We start from the raw sequence: 23,296 nt of genomic DNA, 5'->3' as shown, positions 1-23,296 counted from the left end.
CAGGAAACAGAGGGACACCCAAGCCAATGTGGAATGGTCACACATGCTGTGGCTTTCCTGCCTCTGCACTATTGCTCTCCTTCCAGCCTGAAATTCCCCCAGTTGGTGGATGAAGAGAAGTGTGGAGGGCTAAAGGGACTGGATAGGTCTGAAATAGGGCCAATCGAATTTAGGTTATTTACATGCAGACCCAATGCAATCCTGATTAGACTGTAAGCCCTTCAAAGGGCAGGGACTGTCTCTATCTGTTACCAGTTTGTACATTCCAAGCGCTTAGTACAGTGCTCTGCACATAGTAAGCGCTCAATAACTCCCAGGCGCTTAATACGGTGCTCTGCACAAAATAAGTGCTCGATAAATATGATTGACTGACTGAAAACCTATTATCTAGAGGTTCTGCCACACACAAAACCCAGGCCCATTCCTGAGCTCTTGTGGGAGTGGAAGTGTCTAGACTTGCCTGAGAGGGGACTGGAGAAATGTGGGTGTTAGTGATTCAGAGTCTTTGGGTTGAGTAACACTTTGAGGCTTAGGGGTGTTTTGACAATTAATTTCAAACAAGACACACCTTTGGAAAAGATTGACAAAAAGTCTCTCAACTTCAGCTCCTTCATCACATCCCAGAAGTAAAATATGTACTTCAGAAGTTTATCCTAAAGCCATCTAAGCCACACTTCGGTTTACTCTTTGCCAAGTCCCTTATAAAATGGGAAAGGAAGCAAGGACAGATTGCCTCTGCTTGTCCTGCTTTTAGAGCCAACAGACGTCTGCCACTGGTGACAGAAATGGACAGAGAGATTCTGTAATGCCAGTAATCTTGAGGTAGTTCCTGCTCATGACTGAGGCATCTGCGTGGAATTTGGGTCCAAATACCATCTGCCACTGAAATGAAGTGTCCTTTTTTTATTTCCTTGTTTATACTTTTCTTCCTGCCTTGTCACTTTTGACGCACTTAGTGACTGTAAAGAGAATTTCCTGTTCCACTGAATTATAGCAGAATGAATGATTGTACCTGGAAGTTACTGAACATTAAAGCTGAAGCCATTTGGTTTGAAAATGTCATGACATACAGTATGTTTCCAAAGTTAGCACTGAAGCTGATTTCCCTGTTATGCTTTCTTAATTCTTGGAACTGGAAGAAGAAGAAACACAGGCGTATTTCATAGGAAAGTCATCCACACAGCACACTGCCTCATAAATATTCTCACAACCTTCTCTTTGAATCTCTTAATACTCTGTTATGAACAGTTTCACCATTTATTTTATCAGCAGAATGTTCCCCTTAAGCAAAATTATGCTGCAACTAAAGAAGACAACTTTTTCTAAGCACATTTTCGCATCATTACTATCAGACTGTGGTTTTCATTTCTTTGGATTCTTTTTCAATTTGGGCAAATCTATGGCAAAGTACCCAATGGGGATCCCAACATGAATTGTTTGTTTTCTCTTCCTCAAAATCATTCGCTTGCTAGCCCAACCCTAGTGAATCTCCTCTGAGAACAAAGTGTGAACCTTGCCAAGGGCTAATTACAATAAAATTGCTGAGGTAAACTGTTTTCTCCCTTAGGACCTGTTTCTGCTTTGATAATGAGCCTATTCCTTATTTGTCAATCTCTTTGCTCAAACAGCTGTTGGTGGAAACTACTGATGTCAGCGGGAGAATCATTGAAGGTCCAGTACCCCTGGATATCATCGTGATCGATCAGAATGACAACCGGCCTATCTTCAGGGAAGGCCCATATGTCGGTCATGTCATGGAAGGCTCTCCTACCGGTAAGTTGTCCTTGATTTCCCTATTTTCCCGATCAGTACGCACCTTTTGCTTCACAAACTGAGTGGATTTCTCCTCTCAGAGAGACCTGGGGCATTTACTTCATGTCTGACCAAGAAGTATCAAGGGGAAAAAGGTATATTTCTGGAAAACTTGATGTCTGCTTATAAAGATGGTAAACTGAGGGGCTGAACAAGATGGTGAAGAGACATCATGAATTGTCCACTTGGGTATGTAAAGCCTCTGTGATTGTCAAAATTGTTTGATTCCTTCCTGACAGTAGACTTGAAATCAATTTAGCATGTACCAATAAGTAAAGAAGGATGAGCTCTATGTGTTCTGGTGAGAGGTAGTGCATAAGAATTTAGATTAATCAGTTTTTCTTTGGTATTTGGTAAGCCCTTACTATGCATGAACACTGTTGTAAGTACTGGGGTAGATACAAGTCAATCAAGTTGGACACCATCCAGCTGAGGAAACTGAGGCACAGAGAAGTTAACTAACTTGATCAAGGTCATCCAGCAAGCAGTTGGCAGAGCTGTGATGAGAACCCATGTCCATGTTCTTTCCACGAGGCTATGCTGCTTCTCTGATTTATCCCAAAGCCCAAATTTCATTATAGGTGATATCAGCAAAGCACTGTTAATAGCACAAAGAGTTCCAAGGTATTTCATAGGTATTTCCAAAAAGCCTCATTAGTCATGTTTTGGCTGAATCCAATTCTAGCATAATTCTCTGGTCCGGAAAACAAAGCTTGGGGATACTTAGTTACAGTCAGGGGGCAAGGAGCAGGTTATTTTCTTCTTGGTGCTCTACCCACTGTGAACACCTAATACAGATGGTGAAATTGAAGTGTTGTTGTAAGGATCATAGAATGTTAACCTACTTCTTTTAGGAGATATTTTAGAATTTTGAACTTTTTTTGCAACGGAAAAATAGGAATGGCATGATTCTTTTTCTCATGGACACCTCTACTGCTCCTAATAATAATGATGGTATTTGTTAAGCGCTTGCTGTGCGCAATCACTGTTCTAAGCACTGGGGTAGATACAGGGTAATCAGGTTGTCCCACATGGGGCTCACAGTTTTAATTCCCATTTTACAGAGGAGATAACTGAGGCACAGAGAAGTTAAATGACTTTCCCAAAGTCACACAGCTGATAAGAGGCAGAGCCGGGATTAGAACTCACAGCCTCTGACTCCCAAGTCCGTGCTCTTTCCACTAAGTCATGCTGCTTCACCTGCTTACTACCACGCTGCTTACTAGCCACCGACCCCTCTCCCCCTTCCTGCCTCTGGCCTGAAGCACCCTCCCTCCTCAAATCCAACGAACGATTACTCTCCCCACATACAAAGCCTTATTAAAGACACATCTTCTCCGAAGGGCCTTCCCAGACTAAGCTCCCCACCTTTCCTCTTCTCCCACTCCCTTCTGCTTCATTCTGACTGGCTCCCTTTGTTCGTCCCCCGTCTCAGCCTCACAGCACTTATGTACATATCTGTAATTTGTTTATATTGATGTCCGTCTCGCCCTCTCTAGACTGGGAGCTCATTGTAGGCAGGAAATGTATCTTGTTTACTGTTGTATTGTACTCTCCCAAGCGCTTAGTACAATGCTCTGCACACAGTAAGAACTCAAGAAATGCGATTGATTGAATGAATTGAATGAAAGTTGCGTCAGGAAGTGAAAATGATAGCAAGGCTGTATTCTGGTGAAATATAAAGTAGCTATATTTTGGGAAAATATTTTTAAAAAGCTGTATTCTGGTAAAATATGGAAAAAGCCCATATCAAGGAATCAGTGCCATCACTAGATGTGTTCCTCATCCCTCTTTGTAAGAAGGGTAATGTTAGCTCAATCCAAACTCCAAAGTGAATCCCTGTAAAGCCTCCCCCTACCCCCAAATAATGGTGGGCTGATGACCCTACCTTAAAAACAGGATCTTGAATTTCTCTAGAACTTTTCTATTTCCAAAATGGCTCTTTAGTCCTTATCTCATTTAGGTATTATTACTCCCATTATACAGAGTAGAAAACTGAGGCCCAGAGGAGTCAAGCAACTTAAGTCACAGAGCAGATCAGTGGCAGAGTTGGATTTCGAATCCTGGGCTCCTGACACATTCATTCCTTCATTTATTCAGTCTCATTTATTGATCACTTACTATGTGTAAAGCACCCTACTAAGTGCTTGGGAGACTGCAATATAACAATAAATAGACACATTCCCCCCCCACAACGAATTTACAGTTTAGACTCCTAGACTTGTGCTTTTTCCAGTAGGTCACACTGCCTCCCTTCCAACAGTTAGGAGAAAGTTTGTTGTTTCTTTGAGGGAGGTGTGTCTCACGAAAGCATGAGTGGGCTGGAGGTGGGTTTTTTTAATAGAGGACCAATATTTTACAGCTAAGGCAGATGTCCCAACCAGGGAAGATCACTAGGTAGAGGTAAAACCTCCAGCAAACCTGCATCTCAGACCCTTAATTCTACCACAGAAGAGGGGCAGATTTGTTTTCAGTGCCAAACCACAGGGGAGGGTTTTGAAGAGCACCTGGCCCATAGCAATAAAATTGACACCATGCTTTTTGTGCAAGAAAATTCAAAATACTTGGTGCAGAACAGAAGACAAGTTTATGGAGAAATTACTGAAGCCAGCCCAGACCCGAGCAGAACAGCAGGTTTGCTTGTTTGTTGACTGACATTAGTTGTAAGAAGGCCAGACTTGTGCAGTGTAACATCTAAGTATTCAATAAATTCTACTGATTGATCAAGAAGTGTAAATTCATTCATTCAATGGTATTTATTAAGTCCTTACTATGTGCAGAGCACTATACTAAGTGCTTAGAAAGTAAATGACAACTCTTTCTGTGTGGAAGACTGTATAAGATGAGTTAGATGGATTTTTTTGAAGATTTTTCTCTTCAATACTTTGTTCCTAAAATTTTAGGAAAGAATAGAAGAGATTTTAAATTTCACAGTTCATCCATGTCTTTTAATTCTAGGAACGTGTCACAGCATAAATAACTTTTAGCCTTTTCTCTGGCAAAACATGAATTGCCTTTTTGAGGTGACCTATGATTTGAATTTTCCCATAGCACAAGCGAACCCTGAGTCTGTTGTCTCCACAAGGCAACGATTTCCAAATCCTTGGGGTTATGATATTTATACTCAAACATTTTCCCCAGTCCATCTGACAGGCATCTCGAGTAATCCCTACTAGGCTTAGACGAGGATGACATGGCCGAAGTTCATTTGTGTGGCTCTACCTACTCTCTAGCTATCTGGACTGGCAGTGTTATTTAACAGTAAGTCCAGTCCAAATAAGTGTTTTGACATCTGCCCCCTCTACATTGTAAACTCATTGTGGGAGGAGAATGTGTCTATTCATTGTGAACAATAGTATTAATAATTGTGCTATTTGTTAACTACTTACTATGTGCCAGGCAGTGTTCTAATCACTGGCAAAGATACAAGATAATTGGGTTGGACACAGTCCCTGTCCAACATCTCCCAATCTTGATCCCCATTTTACAGATGAGGGAACTGAGGCACAGAGAAGTTAAATGACTTGCCCAAGGTCACATAGCAGACAAGTGGCAGTGTCTGGATTAGAACCCAGGTCCTTCTGACTCCCAGGCTCATGCTCTATCCACTCAGCCATGCTGCTTATCTGTTCTCCCAAGGGATTAGTACAGTGCTCTGCACACACTAAGTGCTCAGTAAATATGATTGAATTGGGAAATGAATCATATGCACAGTGATCAGCAGAGATTTTGGCAGGAAACCTCTACTCTGTAGCACCAAAGACCCTGGTGTGTGAGCAACATTTTCATGAAATATGTTTTTGAAACTGTACCCCATGTCAGTCTGTGATAACTTTCAGCATAGACTCAGAAAAGGAGCATGAGCCTGGGAATTCGGGAAGACCTGGGTACTAATCCTGGCTCTGCCACTTGACTGTAATGGGCCTCCGGGAAAGTCATTTAACTTCTCTGTGCCTCAGTTTCTTCACCCGTAATATAGGGAATCAAGACACACTTCTCCCTCTTAGGCTATTAGTATAGTGCTTAATATATAGTGAAGACTTAACAAATACCACAATAATTATTATTCACCTTGTCTTATTGCAAAGTGTACTTCAAACAGTTTTCATTGTTTGCTAGATTGAATTCAGAAACTGGTGAACTATAAACAATTCAAGGAGCTTCTCCCTTATATTTTCATTTCTACCATGTTCCCCCAGATGGAGCAAATATTTTCATCATGATTAACAGTGAACACACTTAGAATCAAGTTCTTCTGCAATTCCATTGCATAGCTGATCAATAATACATCACAGAAATGACTCCCTAACCAGATCAAGTGGCAAGTTTCTGTGCTGTTGTAAAAAATACCATGTGAGCAGTTTTTTTGTTTGCATAGTTAAACCGATCATCCGCGAGGCCTGCTTAATGATTTCCGTTACTTCCTGTGGATAGCAGGAGGTGGTTTTTTTTTAGAAAGAACAGGGTTAAGAGATATTCATTTATTTGAAGCAAGCAGAGCAAGCAAGTCGAACTCTTTCCAAGGTCATTTTACAATAAAGAAAACTGAGAAAAAACTCCTGTTAAATTATCTTGAAGGTCATCACTCCCGAACTCTTCTCTGTGAAAGTTATCCAGATTTATCTCTACTTGGAGATCAGGTAACTTTGACTGGTCCTTGGTTCTAATCAATCACTTGAGAAGCAGCATGGCCTAGTTGTAATACTACTAATAACAATAATAATTGTGATATTAAGCTCTTACTGTGAGCCAGGCACTGATCTAAGCGTTTGGGGGGATACAAGTAAATCAAACCTACTTTTAGCAAGGTCAAGGAATTTGTCAAGATGGGGATAATCTACATCAGTCCATTGGGATAGTCTACATCAGTCCATGTCCATTAGGATAATCTGGCTCAGGGGAAAGAGCACAGGTTTGGGAGTCAGAGGTAATGGGTTCGAATCCCAGCTCTGCCACTTGTCAACTGTGTGACTGTGGGCAAGTCACTTCACTTCTCTGTGCCTCCGTTACCTCATCTGTAAAATGGGGATGAAGACTGTGAGCCTCACGTGGGATAACCTCATTACCTGTATCTACCCCAGCGCTTAGAGCAGTGCTCTGCACATAGTAAACACTTAACAAATACCAATATTACTATTATTATTTATTGAGTGCTTACCGTGTACAGAATACTTTATTAAACACTTGGGAGAGTACAGTATAACAGTACAACAGACACAGTCTCTGCCCACACCCATAATTGGAATGGGCTCCTGGTGTACTTGGTGTACAGGCTGGAGATACCAGATTACCTGGCCTATATCGAGTGAGATACACACCATCACCTTTATACATCCTCTGATTATAGCATCATTTTCAAATTCAAGGGCAGTTTTCATATTTTCTACTATATGTGATTGTATGCACACATGCACTGAAACATGTAAGTTCAGTCCTGAGGAAGTACATAGAATAAAGGTGTTCTGTCCACATCTTCTAGTGAATACAACTTACAATGTATGAGGTATAGACTTCTGTTCCTGCTATGTAGATACCAATATATCTCCTCCAATTAGTCCAGAGAATGGGTGGGGGTTTTTTTGGCCAGTACAATTACTAGGCAAGCCAACATTAAACTGAACACACTATTAACTAAATATACATCAATTCCATACTTAAAGTTGATAAAATAGTCTCTGTACCAAGTTCAATTTCTTTGCTAGTGCAGTTTGTATGTATCAGTCCAAGTTTTAATACAGTTCTAGCTTTCTCACTTTTGATCAAGTGAGTATCCCAAAGCTGTTTTATTCTTCAGTGATTTTTATTTCACAGAGGTGTTGCATCTTCTATTCTGCTCTGAGTTGTTATTCCTCTCTCCCTGGACCCTCTACCTCCTTTCATTTTTTCATTCATTCATTCATTCATTCAATAGTATTTATTGAGCGCTTACTATGTGCAGAGCACTGTACTAAGCACTTGGAATGTACAATTTGGCAACAGAGACAATCCCTGCCCATTGATGGCCTTACAGTCTAATCAGGGGAGACATGGACAAAAGCAAAACAACTTAATAGCAATAAATAGAATCAAGGGGAGTTCCTGTCAGTGCCATATTACAGGTACAGTTTACTCAAGGTTATTTTCTTGACTTGCTACAGTGGGTGCTAATGCTTAATCCATCTTCTGGTTCAGGATAAGTATCTTCCTACTTTCCAACTAATTTTAGTCTGGAAAAATCGGATTCTTAGCCCCTTGTCAATCACAATGTTCTTAGGAGTTAATTATGAGGAGAAGGTGAGGAAGAAAAGGTGAAAGAGGTGTTGATAAGAACAAAGAAGAGCATTCCCCAGTTCTGTCAGATTCCCACTTGGGAATCCCATGGAGGTTGGATTTCAAAGCCACAGTCAGTGATTTGACTGCTGTTCACCCAGTCATCAGTCAGAGAACAAGTATTTTATCCCAAGTACCAAAAATTCATTGAATTTACACCTGCTAGAGATGGGTTATCAGTTATTGTAGCGCATGCTTTTTAAAACAACTGTATGACTTCACCAGCTTTAGAGCTTAGTTCCTTGCTATAATTAACTTAGATGTCATCCTAAAGTTTTGTTTTAGCTCCACACATATTCTTTCTCATTGCCTCAAAAATATCCAGCTAGTTTAATATTCAGGTCCTTTGAAGAAGCTGCTTTTTCATATGCAGGGACATGTTTTCCATCTCAATGATTATGGCCATTGTCATTCTAGCTTAATATCAGATGCTCACAGAAACAAGGTATAGGGGCCATGTCTAATTCCCACCCGTGTATTCTTTATCAGTGCTTAATAAAGTGCTCTGAACACAGTAAGAACTTAATATATACTATTAATGATTTGTGTTAAGTGCTTACTATGTGCCAAGCACTGTTCTAAGCGCTACTACCTTGAACCAATCAGTCACTGAGAGTTTACTGTGAGCAGAACACTGTACTATTTGAGAGAGTACATAGTTGGTCGACTCTAAAGAAAATTACACATCAGATGAACTGATAAAGTACACAAAATAAGCATAAAAGTGCTGCTCGTGGTGGTGGTGCATTTAATTGCCTAAGCAGTGAGGGAGAGCTAACGTGTAAATTGGGGAGATTAGAATTCAATCAAGGAGGATGTGATTCAGAAATGCTTGGATAACGGGGCGGGCTGTGGATGGTCGATTATGAAGGGGAAGGGCTTTCCAGCCAGAGAGGCCAGATGGAGTTGGGTATCTTTAAATATGTGTCTTCACTGCCATCTCATCAGCAACATTAGCATTTATTCAGCCCTTTCTGGGGGCAGAGCACTGTAATCTATCAGCACTATTTATTGAGCGCTTAATGTATACCGAGTAATAATAATAATAATGGTATTTGTTAAGTGCTTACTATGTGCCAAGCACTGTTATAAGTGCTGAATAGATACAAGGTAAACAGGCTGTCCCACTTGGTGTCCCAGGTTGTCCAGTCTCAATCCCCATTTTCCAGACGAGGTAACTGAGGCACAGAGACGTTAAGTGGCTAGCTCAAGGTCACACAGCCGACAACTGGCGGAGCCGGGATTAGAAGCCATGTCCTCTGACTCCCAAGCCCATGCTCTTTCCACTAAGCCTCTCTGCTTCTCAGTGGTAGGCCTGGGTGTGGATAATACAAGTAGAAGAAACAGCCCCTGCTCATGTGAAGCATGTAATCTAATGAAGGGACTTAATCGTTCATAACGTGAGGGAGCAATCATTCCTACAAGAATCTTGAGTACCTCCTTATAGATCAATGCCGTAGATTATCCTTGTATGTAAATCAAAGATGGTTTGGATTTTCATATTGTCATTCTAAAGGTCTCACATAGCTCATTTCAAAGACATGACTATGACAGATGTGTTAGCATTCTCAGTCTTTTGAAATAACTCTTGGCCCCTCATGATTCGATGGTTAAGTTCTTAAATAAGGAACGTTTATGAAAACCTTGAAGTGACATTACATTTTTGTTTCAAAGAACAGCAGGATTCACGGCACTCTCTGGTAAATACTAAATGGTGACTCGCCCTCCCCGCCCCCACCCCCCAATATGAAGCGATCCAGTACATTTATCACAAGGCTAGATGATGGGAATGCCTCAGACGTTAACCATCCTTCCTTAATGAGCTCCCAAAGTATTGGGAAGGAAATCCATCAGGCATAGTAAAGGAGGCAGGACGATCTACATTAGCTACTTACTCAGTCATCCCCAGAGGCACATACAAAAAAAATGACGAGAACTGAAAGGCAGTGAAGTTTGGTCTGTGAGAAAAAGGATTTGGATTCAGGAGGGCTCCGGCACTCACTGTGCTCACATGTGTAGTCTGATGTCTTAATTTACCATTGAATAATAATGATGATGGTATTTAACACTTATTATGTGCCAAGCACTGTTCTAAGCGCTGAAGCTGTTTTCTCCTAGATGGGTTTCAGTTGGGGCCTCCAGTCAGTCCATAAATGGTATTTACTGAGCACTTATTCGTGTGTACTCTACTGTACTAAGCGCATAAGAGATCTGCAGCCCAGCTGGAATCCCCAATCAAACTCAGTTGTTGAGGAAAAAGGTGAAGATGGTAGAGATCAGCAGCACTGGTCCTTCCTTCCCTTGTTGTACTTCTATTAGTCATTGGGGGAAGGTGTTCCGTCTGCTCTCACCTCTTCCATTTATCACTAGCCAATCCTGATCCAGTTCAACCCACTTCTCCTCTACGATGTTATAATCATACCAGACACAGGCCCCGTCCTTCATGAGTCTCACAGTCTAAAGACAGCAGGAATTGAATCTCCATTTTGCAGAGAGAAAAGAGACACTGAGAACTTAAATGGCTTGCTCAAGGTCATACAGCAGACAAGCAAAGGAATCAGGGTTAAAACCCAAACTTTCTATCTCCAAGTCCTTTGCTCTTTTTTATTTTGTTTTAGTTATTCTGTTGTTTTCCATGTCTTGCCAGGTACTAATAAGAATGATCTTAGTCTGTGAGCCCCTTGTGGGATGGGGACTATGTCCAAGGTAATTATCCTGAATTTACCCCAGCACTTAGAACAGTGGTTGACACATAATAAGCACTTAAAATATAATAATAATCTCTACCCATGTATTTAAACTCTAATTATGAAATCTAAATATTTTGGGTTTCTTTCAGTCAAATATTTAAAATGCCCAGCCCTGGATATCCATGCTTTTCTTTCTGTAGCTGAGTGGGAGCTACCTTGGTCAATGAATATACTCAAAAATCTCCCAAGAATTAAGGAAGAATTATTCCAATGGAAAAAATAAAGGAATGATGAATATCTCCTGTTAATTTGACAGTTTTTAACTGCTTGTTATCTTTGTGAATACCACATGGTGTCGACTCTTCTCGTTAGCATTACTGTCTTGTCACCTAAGATGAGAGAACACATTGACTTTTATTTATACATACTCAGTGATCCATAATGTAAGCATTGAATGCAGTTTCACAGCCACATCGGAACAAGAAATATTCCTTATTGCTCATGGAAGATGCAATGGGGGGAAAAGAAGTAACTGTAAATTGAGCTGAAGGTTTGAAGCCAGATGGAAAATGTGGATTGCAAAGGGAATATGCCGATCATTAAATAGAATCTGAAAATCTTTATGCTTTCCCACTGAAATGAGAATTCCCACTAATAAGAGTTCTCAGTGTAAAGTTAACTTAAAAACAAAATTGGTTTAGAAGATCCGATAGAGCAAGAAGAATGTTTTCTATAGATCCAGATTCCCAAAATACTTTTTCTGATTGCTTTGAAAATATTCCTTTTTTATCCCAACAGAAACAAAAATATTACTTTATTGAAAACATATTCCAAGAAGTGAAAAAAGGTTAGCCAATGAAATTTCAGAGTGACCAGTATTAACTTCTGCTTACACCTAAATGCTCCCTTGAGTAGTAATAGTAATATTTACTAAGCACTTATGTGTGCAGAGTTGCTGTACTATATGCTGGGAAAGAATTCACAGGTGGGAATTAGCCACAGCCCCTGCCCCTCAGTGAGCTCTTCAATCCAAATACTGTTCTATTTGCCAGGAACCAGGGTGCAACTCCTGCTATCCAGCACATTAAAGAATAAAGCCAAGAAACCCAGGTGAGGTTCAGCTGATGCAGGTGCTTCCCCAATGGGGTAAGATCCTTTAGGTCAGCAATGGGACTAGGCAACTGCTGGAAACTCAGATCATGAGGCTATTTCAAGTTCACTGCTCTTGTGGTGCCATAATAGACCTGCATTTATCCCGCTTTTGGTGCTGCTCCAAGTATCTCCAGACCTTCTTAGTTGGGGCTGTCCCCCTTTTCCCACCATCATAATGGACACACTACAGCCAGAGTGATGATTTTTAAGACTGAGACAGGACAAAAATGGTTAAGTATGACTTACATTCACCTTATAGACTCAGGATTTAATTGTGACCTTTATGAAGTGTGGACTATTGTCAAGCCCTATGCTGGTTGTAGAGTTTTGTCGTGGGAGCCGGATGGATACTGATGAACCAGGAAGAGAGAGCATTTCCCACTTTTCTGCCTAGCTCTTCCTTCGTTATTTCTTTTCTTCCTTCTACATTTTCATTCAGTGACGTGAATTGATGTGAATGACGTGGCCTACTGGAAAGAGCGTGGGTCCGGGATTCAAAGGAACTGGATTCTAATCCCAGTTCTGCCAGTTGCTCACTGGGTGACCTTGGGCCTTGGACAAATCACTTAATTTGTTGTGTGTCAGTTTTCTCAACTGTAAAATGGGGATTAAATAACTGTTCTTCCTCCTACTTAGACTGGGAGCCTCATGTGGGACAGGGACTGTGTCTAATCAGATTAATTTGTATCTATCCCAATGCTTAGAACAATGCTTGGCACATAGGAAGAACTTAGCAAATACCACAACAATAATTATAATGATCCAAAGCCAGTTATGTCTTTGATTTGACTCAGTGGAAGAGGTTCTAGTTACATTTTCTTTACTGATTCTTTTGGAGGACTAATATTTGAAGCCCAAAGGTTTGAAACTCAAATGTCAGAGAAGGGAATATTGCTAGGGAAAGCATTAAAAACAGCAACTTGTTTCCCATTCAACAGAGGAGTATGAATACATTAAATTCCAACAGAGGAGCCCTAAAGCAGAACTGATGGAAAATGAATGCGTGGAAATAATTTCCTGAAGAAAATAACTTTTTAAAGGGGAACGTACGACCGAATCGAGACAAAATCAAAGAGAAGCAGCATGGTGTAGTGGAGAGAGCACAGGCCTGGGAGTCAGAAGGTCATGGGTTTGAATCCTAGCTCTGCCATTTCTCTGCTGTGGGACCTTGAGCAAGTCACTTTCCTTCTCTGGCCTCAGTTCCCTCTTCTATAAAATGAGGATTGAGACTGAGAGTCCCATGTGGGAAAGAGACTGTATCCAATCCGATTTGCTGGTATCCATCCCTCTGCTTAGTACAGTGCCTGCACATAGTAAGCACTTAACAAATCCCCAAATTACTATTATTATTATTATTAAACTGACTTCAACAATCCTGACAAACATAGAGCAGTTGGAGACATATGGTCTGTCCTACATCGGGTCAGTGGCAGACACTCATTTTGCCTTGGTCCTGAAGGGAGTGACAAAGTAGTTCTGGGTTGGCCTTAGCTGTGCCTGCTGGTCTCCTGTGGCTTCTGGAGGGGGTCCTGGGCCTTAATTCTGAACAATGTTAGACAGGTGTACCTTGCTTTCCTAATCTAGATCTGTCAGGGTTTTCCTCCATCTTCTCTGAGTGGTGATATTTGGTGAGTTGCACACAGGAGGAGAGAAGGGGTAGGAAAAAGGGGATGGGAATAGTGACCTCCCAGTGCTGCAATAATTTTGTGGTGGAGTGGGGCCAGGAAACACCCAGAAAGCAAAGAGGTAGAGCTGGGTTGGAGCACCACAGAGGGTCAAAGCTCAGGGAGCTGGGAATGGAGTTGGGGCTCAGGGCTTTCCTCAGAAGATAGAGAATGGCACTGGATTGTTCTTGGGAAAAACTCTCGGATAGAAGGAATGGAGCCGAGGTCGATACTTGAGCCCAGTGGCCAAGGGGCGGGGTAAATTTTCTGAAACAAACTGGAAGAAAGTCAAAGACTGGTGGAGTTGAAACTGGGTGCGATCTGCTCGACTCTCTTCTGGAAGTATCAAAAACTGCATCGCAAACATGAATCAGGGAAGGTAAATAACTGTTTCATTGATTTATTGGTCTTTAGCGTGAATCAAGGCCGTTTTATAAAAAAGGTGAATTGGGAATAATTGATCTGCTCCATGAACTCCCAGGTCTGAGCCCAGAGGATATTGAGTGGACATTGAAAAATTTGGGGTTCAGTCTACTACAGCACTGAATTTTTAAAACTTGGCTCATGAAGGGCTATGTTTCCAGGGGCCACAGCCCATGGAACTTATATTAATGTCTGTTTCCCCCTCTATACTGTAAGCTCGTTGTGACCTCCCTTCCTCCTCTCTCGCCCCGCTCCGGTCTATTCTTCACTCCGCTGCCCGGCTCATCTTCCTGCAGAAACGATCTGGGCATGTCACTCCCCTTCTTAAACAACTCCAGTGGTTGCCTATCGACCTCCGCTCCAAACAAAAACTCCTCACTCTAGGCTTCAAGGCTCTCCATCACCTTGCCCCTTCCTACCTCTCCTCCCTTCTCTCTTTCTACCGCCCACCCCGCACGCTCCGCTCCTCTGCCGCCCACCTCCTCGCCATCCCTCGGTCTCGCCTATCCCGCCGTCGACCCCTGGGTCACGTCCTCCCGCGGTCCTGGAACGCCCTCCCTCCTCACCTCCGCCAAACTGATTCTCTTTCCCTCTTCAAAACCTTACTTAAAAATCACCTCCTCCAAGAGGCCTTCCCAGACTGAGCTCCTCTTCCCCCTCTACTCCCTCTGCCATCCCCCCTTTACCTCTCCGCAGCTAAAGCCTCATTTTCCCCTTTTCCCTCTGCTCCTCCACCTCTCCCTTCCCATCCCCACAGCACTGTACCCGTCCGCTCCACTGTATATATTTTCGTTACCCTATTTATTTTGTTAATGAATTGTACATCGCCTTGATTCTATTTAGTTGCCATTGTTTTTACGAGATGTTCTTCCCCTTGACGCTGTTTAGTGCCATTGTTCTTGTCTGTCCGTCTCCCCCGATTAGACTGTAAGCCCGTCAAACGGCAGGGACTGTCTCTATCTGTTGCCGACTTGTTCATCCCAAGCGCTTAGTACAGTGCTCTGCACATAGTAAGCGCTCAATAAATACTATTGAATGAATGAATGAAAGTTGTGGGCAGGGAATATATCTGTTATATTGTGATATACTTACCAAGCGCTTAATCTAGTGCTCTGCAGATAGTAAGCGCTCAGTGAATATGAGCGCCTGACTTCTGAACAAGAGCTAAAGCCAGACTCAAGGAGTACATTGAAATACCATCTTACTCCTTCCCCCGTCAACCCCGCTATGTTACCTGCAGTAGTAGTAATAATAATAATAATTGTAGTATCTGTTGAGCACTTATTATGTGCCAAACACTGTACTAAGCACTGAGGTAGAAATAAGATAATCAAGTTAGACAAAGCCCTGGCCTCATAAGGGGCTTACAGTCTACGTAACATGGAGAACAGGTATTTAACCCTTATTGAACAGGTGAGGAACTGAGACACAGAGAAATGCAGTGACTTTCCCAAGGTCACCCAGCAGGCAAGTGGCAGAGTCGGGGCTAGAATCCAGGGCCCCTGATGAGGCCCCGGGGTCTTTCCACTAAGCCACACTGCTTCCCCAGTGGGAAGCAGCCACAGCAGGAGGGGAATGCTATCCAAACCAAACTCTGTATGGCCCTGTGCCACCTCAGTCAGCTCCCACAGAATGTCACTCATATCTCTCTCCTCACTCCTTTGAAGCCTTCCAGTGGGAGGAACAGTGAGGATTCAACAAGGATCACTGGAAACAGTGTGCAACCCAATTCCTTCCTCCAAAAGCCAAAGGCAGTCTGGGTAAGGCAATTCTTTATTAGCCATTATTAAAGCATCAGAGACTAGCGTTCCCCTCCTTCCCAGTATCTCTCTCTGTTAGGAGACAAATACAAATTGAATGACATCTGGTAAGTGAGAATCAAAATAAGTCTGCCAAGATAAGCAGATCCCTGGGTCTGGACAGTCAGGACACAATAACTCCTGTAAGGTATGCTATTGCTGTAGTTTTGTCATCCCTGTTGGATGTAAGGTGGCTCAAGGATTATGATAATATTTTTCTTCTCCTCTGAATTTCTTTTTCTTTGTAACTGCCTCTGGCTCGCCTCAGAAGAAAAAGAGGACTATTTAAGCTTCAAAATGATGGAAATTGCATTGAACTAGGTGAGCCCCACAGGTAACTCCTAGCCTATGACCCATATTTTCAGTAACAAGCAGAAAACTATGGGAGTTCTCATAAGAACCTCCAATCAGCTTGTGAAGAAAATAAGGCTTTTTTTTTCTCGACAGCCCCCACAAAAGAAAACTCTCATTCCAAATGTTTGCCACCAGGCTACAGTGATATGATGAAAACATACTCTGATCCTTCTTCGACCAGTGTCAGGAACAGAATTTCCTTCCCTGGCATACTGCTTGACATATATTCCCTCCTTTTTTTGAACTACTACTCAGTAACACCTTCAACCCAAATCCTCCAGGAAGGAATTTCTTTTTAAACTCTATTTCACTTTCCTGTTCACCAAACAAGCAACACTCTAACAGTGAAATGTTACTGTGATTTTCTCCATCTGGATAACTGGAGTTTGAGAAAACTGCCAGCCTAAGGAACAAGTGGATTCTAGCTACCAGGGATAATTCTGATCCTCACACTCTTATGCTCCCCCTGGCCAAAACAGTTATGAAAAACACTCCATCTCTATCTTTGTGGTTGAGATCGTTAACCTGAAGTCATGCCTCGTCTCGTGAAAAGGTTGGAGGAGACCACATTTTCCAAAAGTTGAGACATGCTCCGGGGACATGCTCCGTTGGGATAATTCTCTACCGGGGTTTGGGCAGAGAAAAGATAGATGTGTCTATACTTCTTATCATGACCTAGAATTAAACATGGGACAAAGAGAGTCTCTAGAAGGGGAACAAAAGAAAAGACCCTCCCTCTTCCTATGCCCACAAAGGCATAGTGACTTCCTAAAGAATGTAAGTTCCCAGAGGGCAGGGATCATAGTGACCAACTATGGACGCCAAATTATGCGCTCCAATTGTGCAAGTGATTTGTACTCTTTCAGAACATTGTTCTGCACACAGTCAGTTGCTCAATATACTATGGTTGATTGATTGAAAGGGAAAGTCAGGCTGAACATCTTTAAAACATTCTAACTTCCTCCAAAGCATGGAAGTCTACTCCATAAAGCACTAAATACATCATTATTATTTCTCTGTAGGTTGAATAATGGAATCATGGGTCTCTGAAAGGTCATTAGTCCACCTTCCCTGTTATCAGAAAAGATTACTGATAAACCATGCTAGACAGATGAGGTTTCGATCCCAGTTTTAAAGACCACCAAAGGTGCTGAGCCAAGGCTACAAATGGGGAATTGTAAAGGTGTGCAGGTAGAATTAATCTTTGCAAACTGCAGCTTCTTTATCACCCTTACTTGGACAACATTTGAAACTAGAAGGAATCAGTTCATTAACTTTTTTTTTTTTTAGTATAAAATGTACTTGGACTAGCCTTTGTGGAAAGGCATTTGGAATGTATGTGATTTTAAATCTCTTAAATAGGTAGAGAGTAAAATGTCTTTGCAAAAGAATTGAAAAAAAAACAAAGCCAAAGATCAAAAATGAAAGGAAGTATAAATGAGGCAATAAGAGTGTTTAACAACTACCTAAAGTTCAATTTAAAATAAATTACTGCCTCACGATTCAAGTATTCCCAATACCAATGATGTTCTTAAATTAAAACAACATCAAAAGCAATCTGCAGTACATGGTTAGCAACACTTTATAATGAAACTCATATCATTATGAATTCTTTTGATATTCATGTAATCCTATTAATTATGGAAAACTCTTTTTTGAGAGGGTCATGTTCAATGCACTAAGGAATTCTGTAGGAAAGTCACTGGGTAGATTTAATTTTCCGCAGCCACGTGAAACTGGAAGAATTTCACCTCTGTCCCACAGTGGAAATTTTCTGAACAGGGTTGGAATTTTGATAATGGCAGACACTAATAAAATATGACATCCTTATAAATAAGGTGTAAATAAAGGCTACAGGATTTAAGCTCTTTGTTCAGATAGAATCCTCCATCACTCATCCACCAAAAAGAAAAGCTTTAATTTTTGCAGTAGTGGCTTTATAAGGCATTTTGACTGCCAGAGGTAGACTACCTGATGGGGTCTTGCTATAAGTGGTACTGGTAAAAATATTTATTGAACATCCCTTGAGTGCAATACATTTTCTTGAGCCTCTGGGACAGTACAATAGAATCTACATGAGATCCAGCTCCCTGAACTCAAGGAGCTTACAGTGACAAAGATATGGCAAGGTAGGGCATCTTGCATAGTGGACAGGCTCGATCAGTGGTATTTATTGAGCATTTACTGTGTGTAGGGCACCTTCCTAAGTACTTGGAAATAGGACAGTACAGTGGAGTTGTTAGACATGATCCCTGCCCATACGGAGTTTACAATCTGCAGGGAGATCCATATTAAATTGCATATAGGGGATGGAGAAGCAGCGTGGCTCAGTGGAAAGAACACGGGCTTTGGAGTCAGGGCTCATGAGTTCGAATCCCAGCTCTGCCACTTGTCGGTTGTGTGACTGTGGGCAAGTCACTTAACTTCTCTGTGCCTCAGTTCCCTCATCTGTAAAATGGGGATTAAGACTGTGAGCCCCACATGGGACAACCTGATTCCCTATGTCTACCCCAGCGCTTAGAACAGTGCTCGGCACATAGTAAGCGCTTAACAAATACCAACATTATTAATTGGTAGAGTACAGGGATACAGTTTATCTAGTTATAGTAATGTCTGTTTCCCCCTCTAGACTGTAAGCTTGTGGTGGGCTGGGAGCATCTCTACCTACTCCGTTATACTGTACTATCCATGGGACTTAGTAAAGTCCTTGGCACAGAGGACACTCTCAATAAATACGGTTGGTTGACTGTTGTACGTAAGAGCTGTGGGGCTGGGAGATCACAGGCCTTAAGGGTAGACAGCTAAGTAAATGAAGAGGGGAAATGAGGGTTTTGTCAGGAAAAACCTCTTGGAGGAGTTGTGATTTTAGGAGAATTTTGAGTGGTGACTGTTGGATGTGAAGAGGGAGGCAAATCCAGGTCTGAGAAAGGATGTGGGCAAGGGGTCAGCAGAAGGATAGGTGACATCAAAGAACACTGAAAATAGCAGGCTAATAGAGGAAGCAAAGATGGCAGTGGTTTCCCAGGCAACTGCCTGCTATTTTTTGGCGTTCTGGTCACATCGGCCTTAAATTGTTTTTGTACGTAAAAGACCCCCGTCTTGCCTACTTTGCTTGAAGTATCCACCAGCCCAGAAGGAATATGAAGGGTCAAGACTCAAGAGAGTGAGTGGCATTATGTAGACCCCTATTATCAATTCCTTCAAACAGCTTTTCGATCCCGATGTCCTTGTGACTAGCTGTGGGCAGGGAATGTGTCTACCAGCTCCGTTTTATCTTACTCTCCAAAGCACTTAGAACAGTGCTCTGCACACAGTAAACACTCAGTAATACCACTGATTCATTGGTTGATTAAGCTGAGCCTTGCCTGTTACTCTGTTAGCTTTTCCCCCAACTTCAGGAGAGTTCAGTGTTTCATATGTTATGAAGGAAATAAAAAGTATGTCTCTGGAGGCCTTCAAACCTACCTGATGGCGAACCACAGTGAATAATAATAATAATAGATTCCTAAATAAGCATGTAGAAGATGTGCAATTTCTCAGGTTTCATTTTTACCCAAAGAGAACTCGACTCCGATCACTGTTATCGGTCGATGACCTGGAGAGTGTAGAAATTTCCCAGCACCCCAAGAGGTTTAGTGTCCCATGAAGATTTTCTTCGAATAATTTGGAAGTGTAAAAATTGTTTCTTCCATGAACTATATATGAACTCAATCAGAAAGGAAATGAATCAAGCACTTTTTGAAAGGATCATTTAATCTGAATAAGGCTTCTGATTTCTTGGCCCATTCTTCATTCATTCATTAATTTTTTTCTTATTCAGCACCTTTCTTGTTAAACCCAGAGCCAGTTTTAAGGCAAAGGAAGCAGTCAGTTCCCTGGGGCTATCTTTTTGGGAGCTAAACAAGTCCCCACCTCTATCCTCCTCTCTGTTTCTGGCCTCCAATCAGTTACGTGGCTCAGTGGAAAGAGCATGGGCTTGGGAGTTAGAGGTCATGGGTTCGTATTCCGGATCTGCCACTTGTCAGCTGTGTGACTTTGGGCAAGTCACTTAACCTCTCTATGCCTCAGTTACATCATCTGTAAAATGGGAATTAAGACTGTAAGCCTCATGTGGGACAATCTGATTACCCTGTATCTACCCCAGCGCTTAGAACAGTGCTGTGCACACAGCACTTAAATACCAACATTATTATTATTATTAATTATGTTTATTGAGCCTTCACTGTGAGGCCCATATAGAACAGGGACTGGGTCCAACCTGCTTTGCATTCAGTCTGAATATAGTTTCAGAATGTTGGTTGATAGTATACTCCATCAGCTTTCATCCTCAACTCCAGGAAAGTTGATTGTTTCAGATGTTATCAAGGAAATAAATAGTGCATCTGTGGAGGCCTTCAAACCTCCCCGATGGTGTACCACAATGAATAATAATGTTTCTAAATAAGCATGTAGACAATTTTCAATTTCTAGGGTTTCATTTTTACCCAAGAGAACTCAGCTCCATACCAGCATGAACTTGTAGTTGATGAGCAAGTATGCTGCAACCCAAAGAAAATACTGTCCAGAATGTCTATTTTCCAATATTATTATGGCTTTGTAATCTAGATGACATTATAAGGAAATTTACCTGCACTCTGAAAGATCCTGGAGATTTTTTTCAGAATTCAGTGAGGGATGATTCCTTGTAGCTATGGTTTAATTTGTCAGGTAGGTACTGAAAGCAGTCAGATTCACTAATTTTCCAATTGTATCCCTGCTATTTTTTTCATAGCATTTGTTAAGTACTTACTCTGTGCCAGAGACTGTACTAAGAACTGGGCTAGATATAAGATATCAGGTTGGACACAGTCCATGTCCCACAAGGAGCTCACAGCTTTAAACCCCCATTTTACAGATAACTGAGACATAGAGAAGTTAAATGACTTGCCTAAGGTCACACAGAGACAATGACAGAATCAGGATTAAAACCCGGGTCCTCTGACTCTCAGGTCCAGGCTCTTTCTTTGTTCACCCTGCCATGGACATCACTGAGTAATCTTGTAGTCTGTAAGCTAAAAATGCATTTCCTGTACTACTCCAGGCACAGAACAGTTAGAGAAATACAGTTTAATTACTTTAGCTCTGTTGACACTGTACACTCAATTTGTTAGTTATTTGGAAAAAAAGTTTCTCAAGAAACAAATGAACTTTTAAAGAAGTAGCAGGATATTCTTTAGTATAGACAGATAATAAAAGGTCTCAGGTGTGCCGTTGTTATTCTACGTGTGCTTCTTTGCAAAGGGGATCTGATTATGCCTTGGCACAGCCCGACAGGCCTTATGTTATCCATTTATGCATGAGTTTGGATGCCCTGGGAGGGCAAAGTGGACCAAACGATGCAGTCATGGGATGTCTTTCTTCCATATAACACAGGCCAATTGAAAGTTTTTTCAGCATATTTTAGCTAATGTTGAGAAAATGAAGAAATGTGCGGAGTCCATTCATAACACCCTTGAGTTTCTAGCCCACTTCCTTTCATTCAGGTTTTTTCGCAGCCTGGAAAGGATTTCAAAATGTATTTCTGTTTATAGAAGTAAATTGTCTCCATACAACAGTTCCCTCCTTCTGGAGGCTTTCAGGTTGCTGGCACTCTAGGTGATGTAGTGAGTGTCTCTGTAAGTCGATAGACTGTCAGCTCCCACACTCCTGTTTTTCATTTGAATCCTTCAGCGCATGAGCTCGAGGTGATAAATTCTTCCAGCAGGCAAACCTACACCATAAGTTTATGATATGATTTGGAGACTGCTGAGCTTAGCTACATTAGCCACAGTCCTAGTTTGCACTATCCTCCTCCCCGTCTGGACATATCCACTCCCCCATTGTGGTGTAAGGTATTACTACTACTAATAATGATCATGGTATTTGTTAAGCACTTACTACGTGTCAAGCACTGTTCTAAGGGCTAAGGTAGATGCATGATTATCAGGTTGTCCCAGTGGGGCTCACACTTTTAATCCCCATTTGACGGATGAGGTCACTGAGGCACAGAGAAGTTAAACGACTTGCCCAAGATCACACAATGGACAAGTGGTGGAGCTGGGATTAGAACCCACATCCTCTGACTCCCAAGCCTGGGCTCTTTCCACTAAGATGCGGTGCTTCTCTACTGCCATCGAACACCATTTCCCAGGACAGTAATTCTATGCCACATTTGGTGTTCCAAATGGTAGAGAGAGAAGTCTATCAATTGTTAATGGGCGGGGGGGTGGGGTGGCGGATTAACCTCTGTCAGTGCAGATGCTGTCATTGATCACCGGAAAGATCACGTAGAACCTTTATTCTCGAAGAACCCGCTAGATCTTTTCAGAAAATGATAGTAACAGGAGTTGGGATTTACTCTACTTAACTCTACAATCTTCAGTCTTCGTGAATTCTAGACAGCATATTCTTCCCCATGGCAGGTGGGATAATAAGACTCACAATCCCTATCACACTGTGCATCACTAAACACTCACAGAACACTGTGCGGACACGAGATAAGGGCTGTTTTGGTGTTTTTAGTGTTGTTTTGGTATATCCTACAATATAACAGGATAATTTCAAGTCTTCTGAAAGGAGCAGGGGGGTTTCAAACTCATTTGTGAAAGGAGAGGCAGTAATCCTTCTCCTTTCCCACTTAAAGCACTGAAAAATCACGAACACAGTATTGCATGCTCGATCCGTATGTTGTCGAATCCTGTATCTGTTTGCCTTGTGATTAGTGTCCTCTGTCCATCTCCAGTGACAACTAATTGTCACTTTCATTTCAATCAGTCAAAAGTATTTATTGAATGCTTACTGCAGGCAGAGAACTTTGCTAAGTGCTTGGGAGAGTACAATACGATAGAGCTCATAAAGAGATTACTGGATAGTGGGGAAGACAGACATTATAATAAATAAATTACAAATAGGGGAAAGGGTAGAGTAGAAGGATATGTATGTTCATATTGTGGGGTGATCAGAAAAGTGTTTAAGGGGTACAGACCCAAATGTGTGATGAAGCTGAAGGGAGGGTACATAAATTAGGACAAAGAGGGGTGATTCTCCAGAGGTCTCTTGGAGGAGATGTAATTTT

General features: G+C 41.7%; 1 protein-coding gene across 3 annotated transcripts in view; it reads left to right on the top strand.

Annotated features, from left to right (window-relative positions):
* CDH13 (cadherin 13) overlaps positions 1-23,296 on the top strand; it is a 901,878-nt gene that overhangs the window by 530,551 nt on the left and 348,031 nt on the right. For 2 of the 3 annotated variants that reach the window (XM_029074853.2, XM_029074854.2), the window contains exon 6: positions 1,629-1,773. In XM_029074853.2, coding sequence (XP_028930686.1) covers positions 1,629-1,773 — 145 coding nt within the window. Of the gene's footprint in view, positions 1-1,628; positions 1,774-1,855; positions 2,105-23,296 lie in introns of those variants that run through there. The other variant, XM_029074855.2, reaches the window with a different exon arrangement.

This window comes from Ornithorhynchus anatinus, chromosome 11, assembly GCF_004115215.2.
Source record: "Ornithorhynchus anatinus isolate Pmale09 chromosome 11, mOrnAna1.pri.v4, whole genome shotgun sequence".
Lineage (NCBI taxonomy): Eukaryota > Metazoa > Chordata > Mammalia > Monotremata > Ornithorhynchidae > Ornithorhynchus > Ornithorhynchus anatinus.
This window is presented reverse-complemented; position numbering and strand designations above follow the sequence as displayed.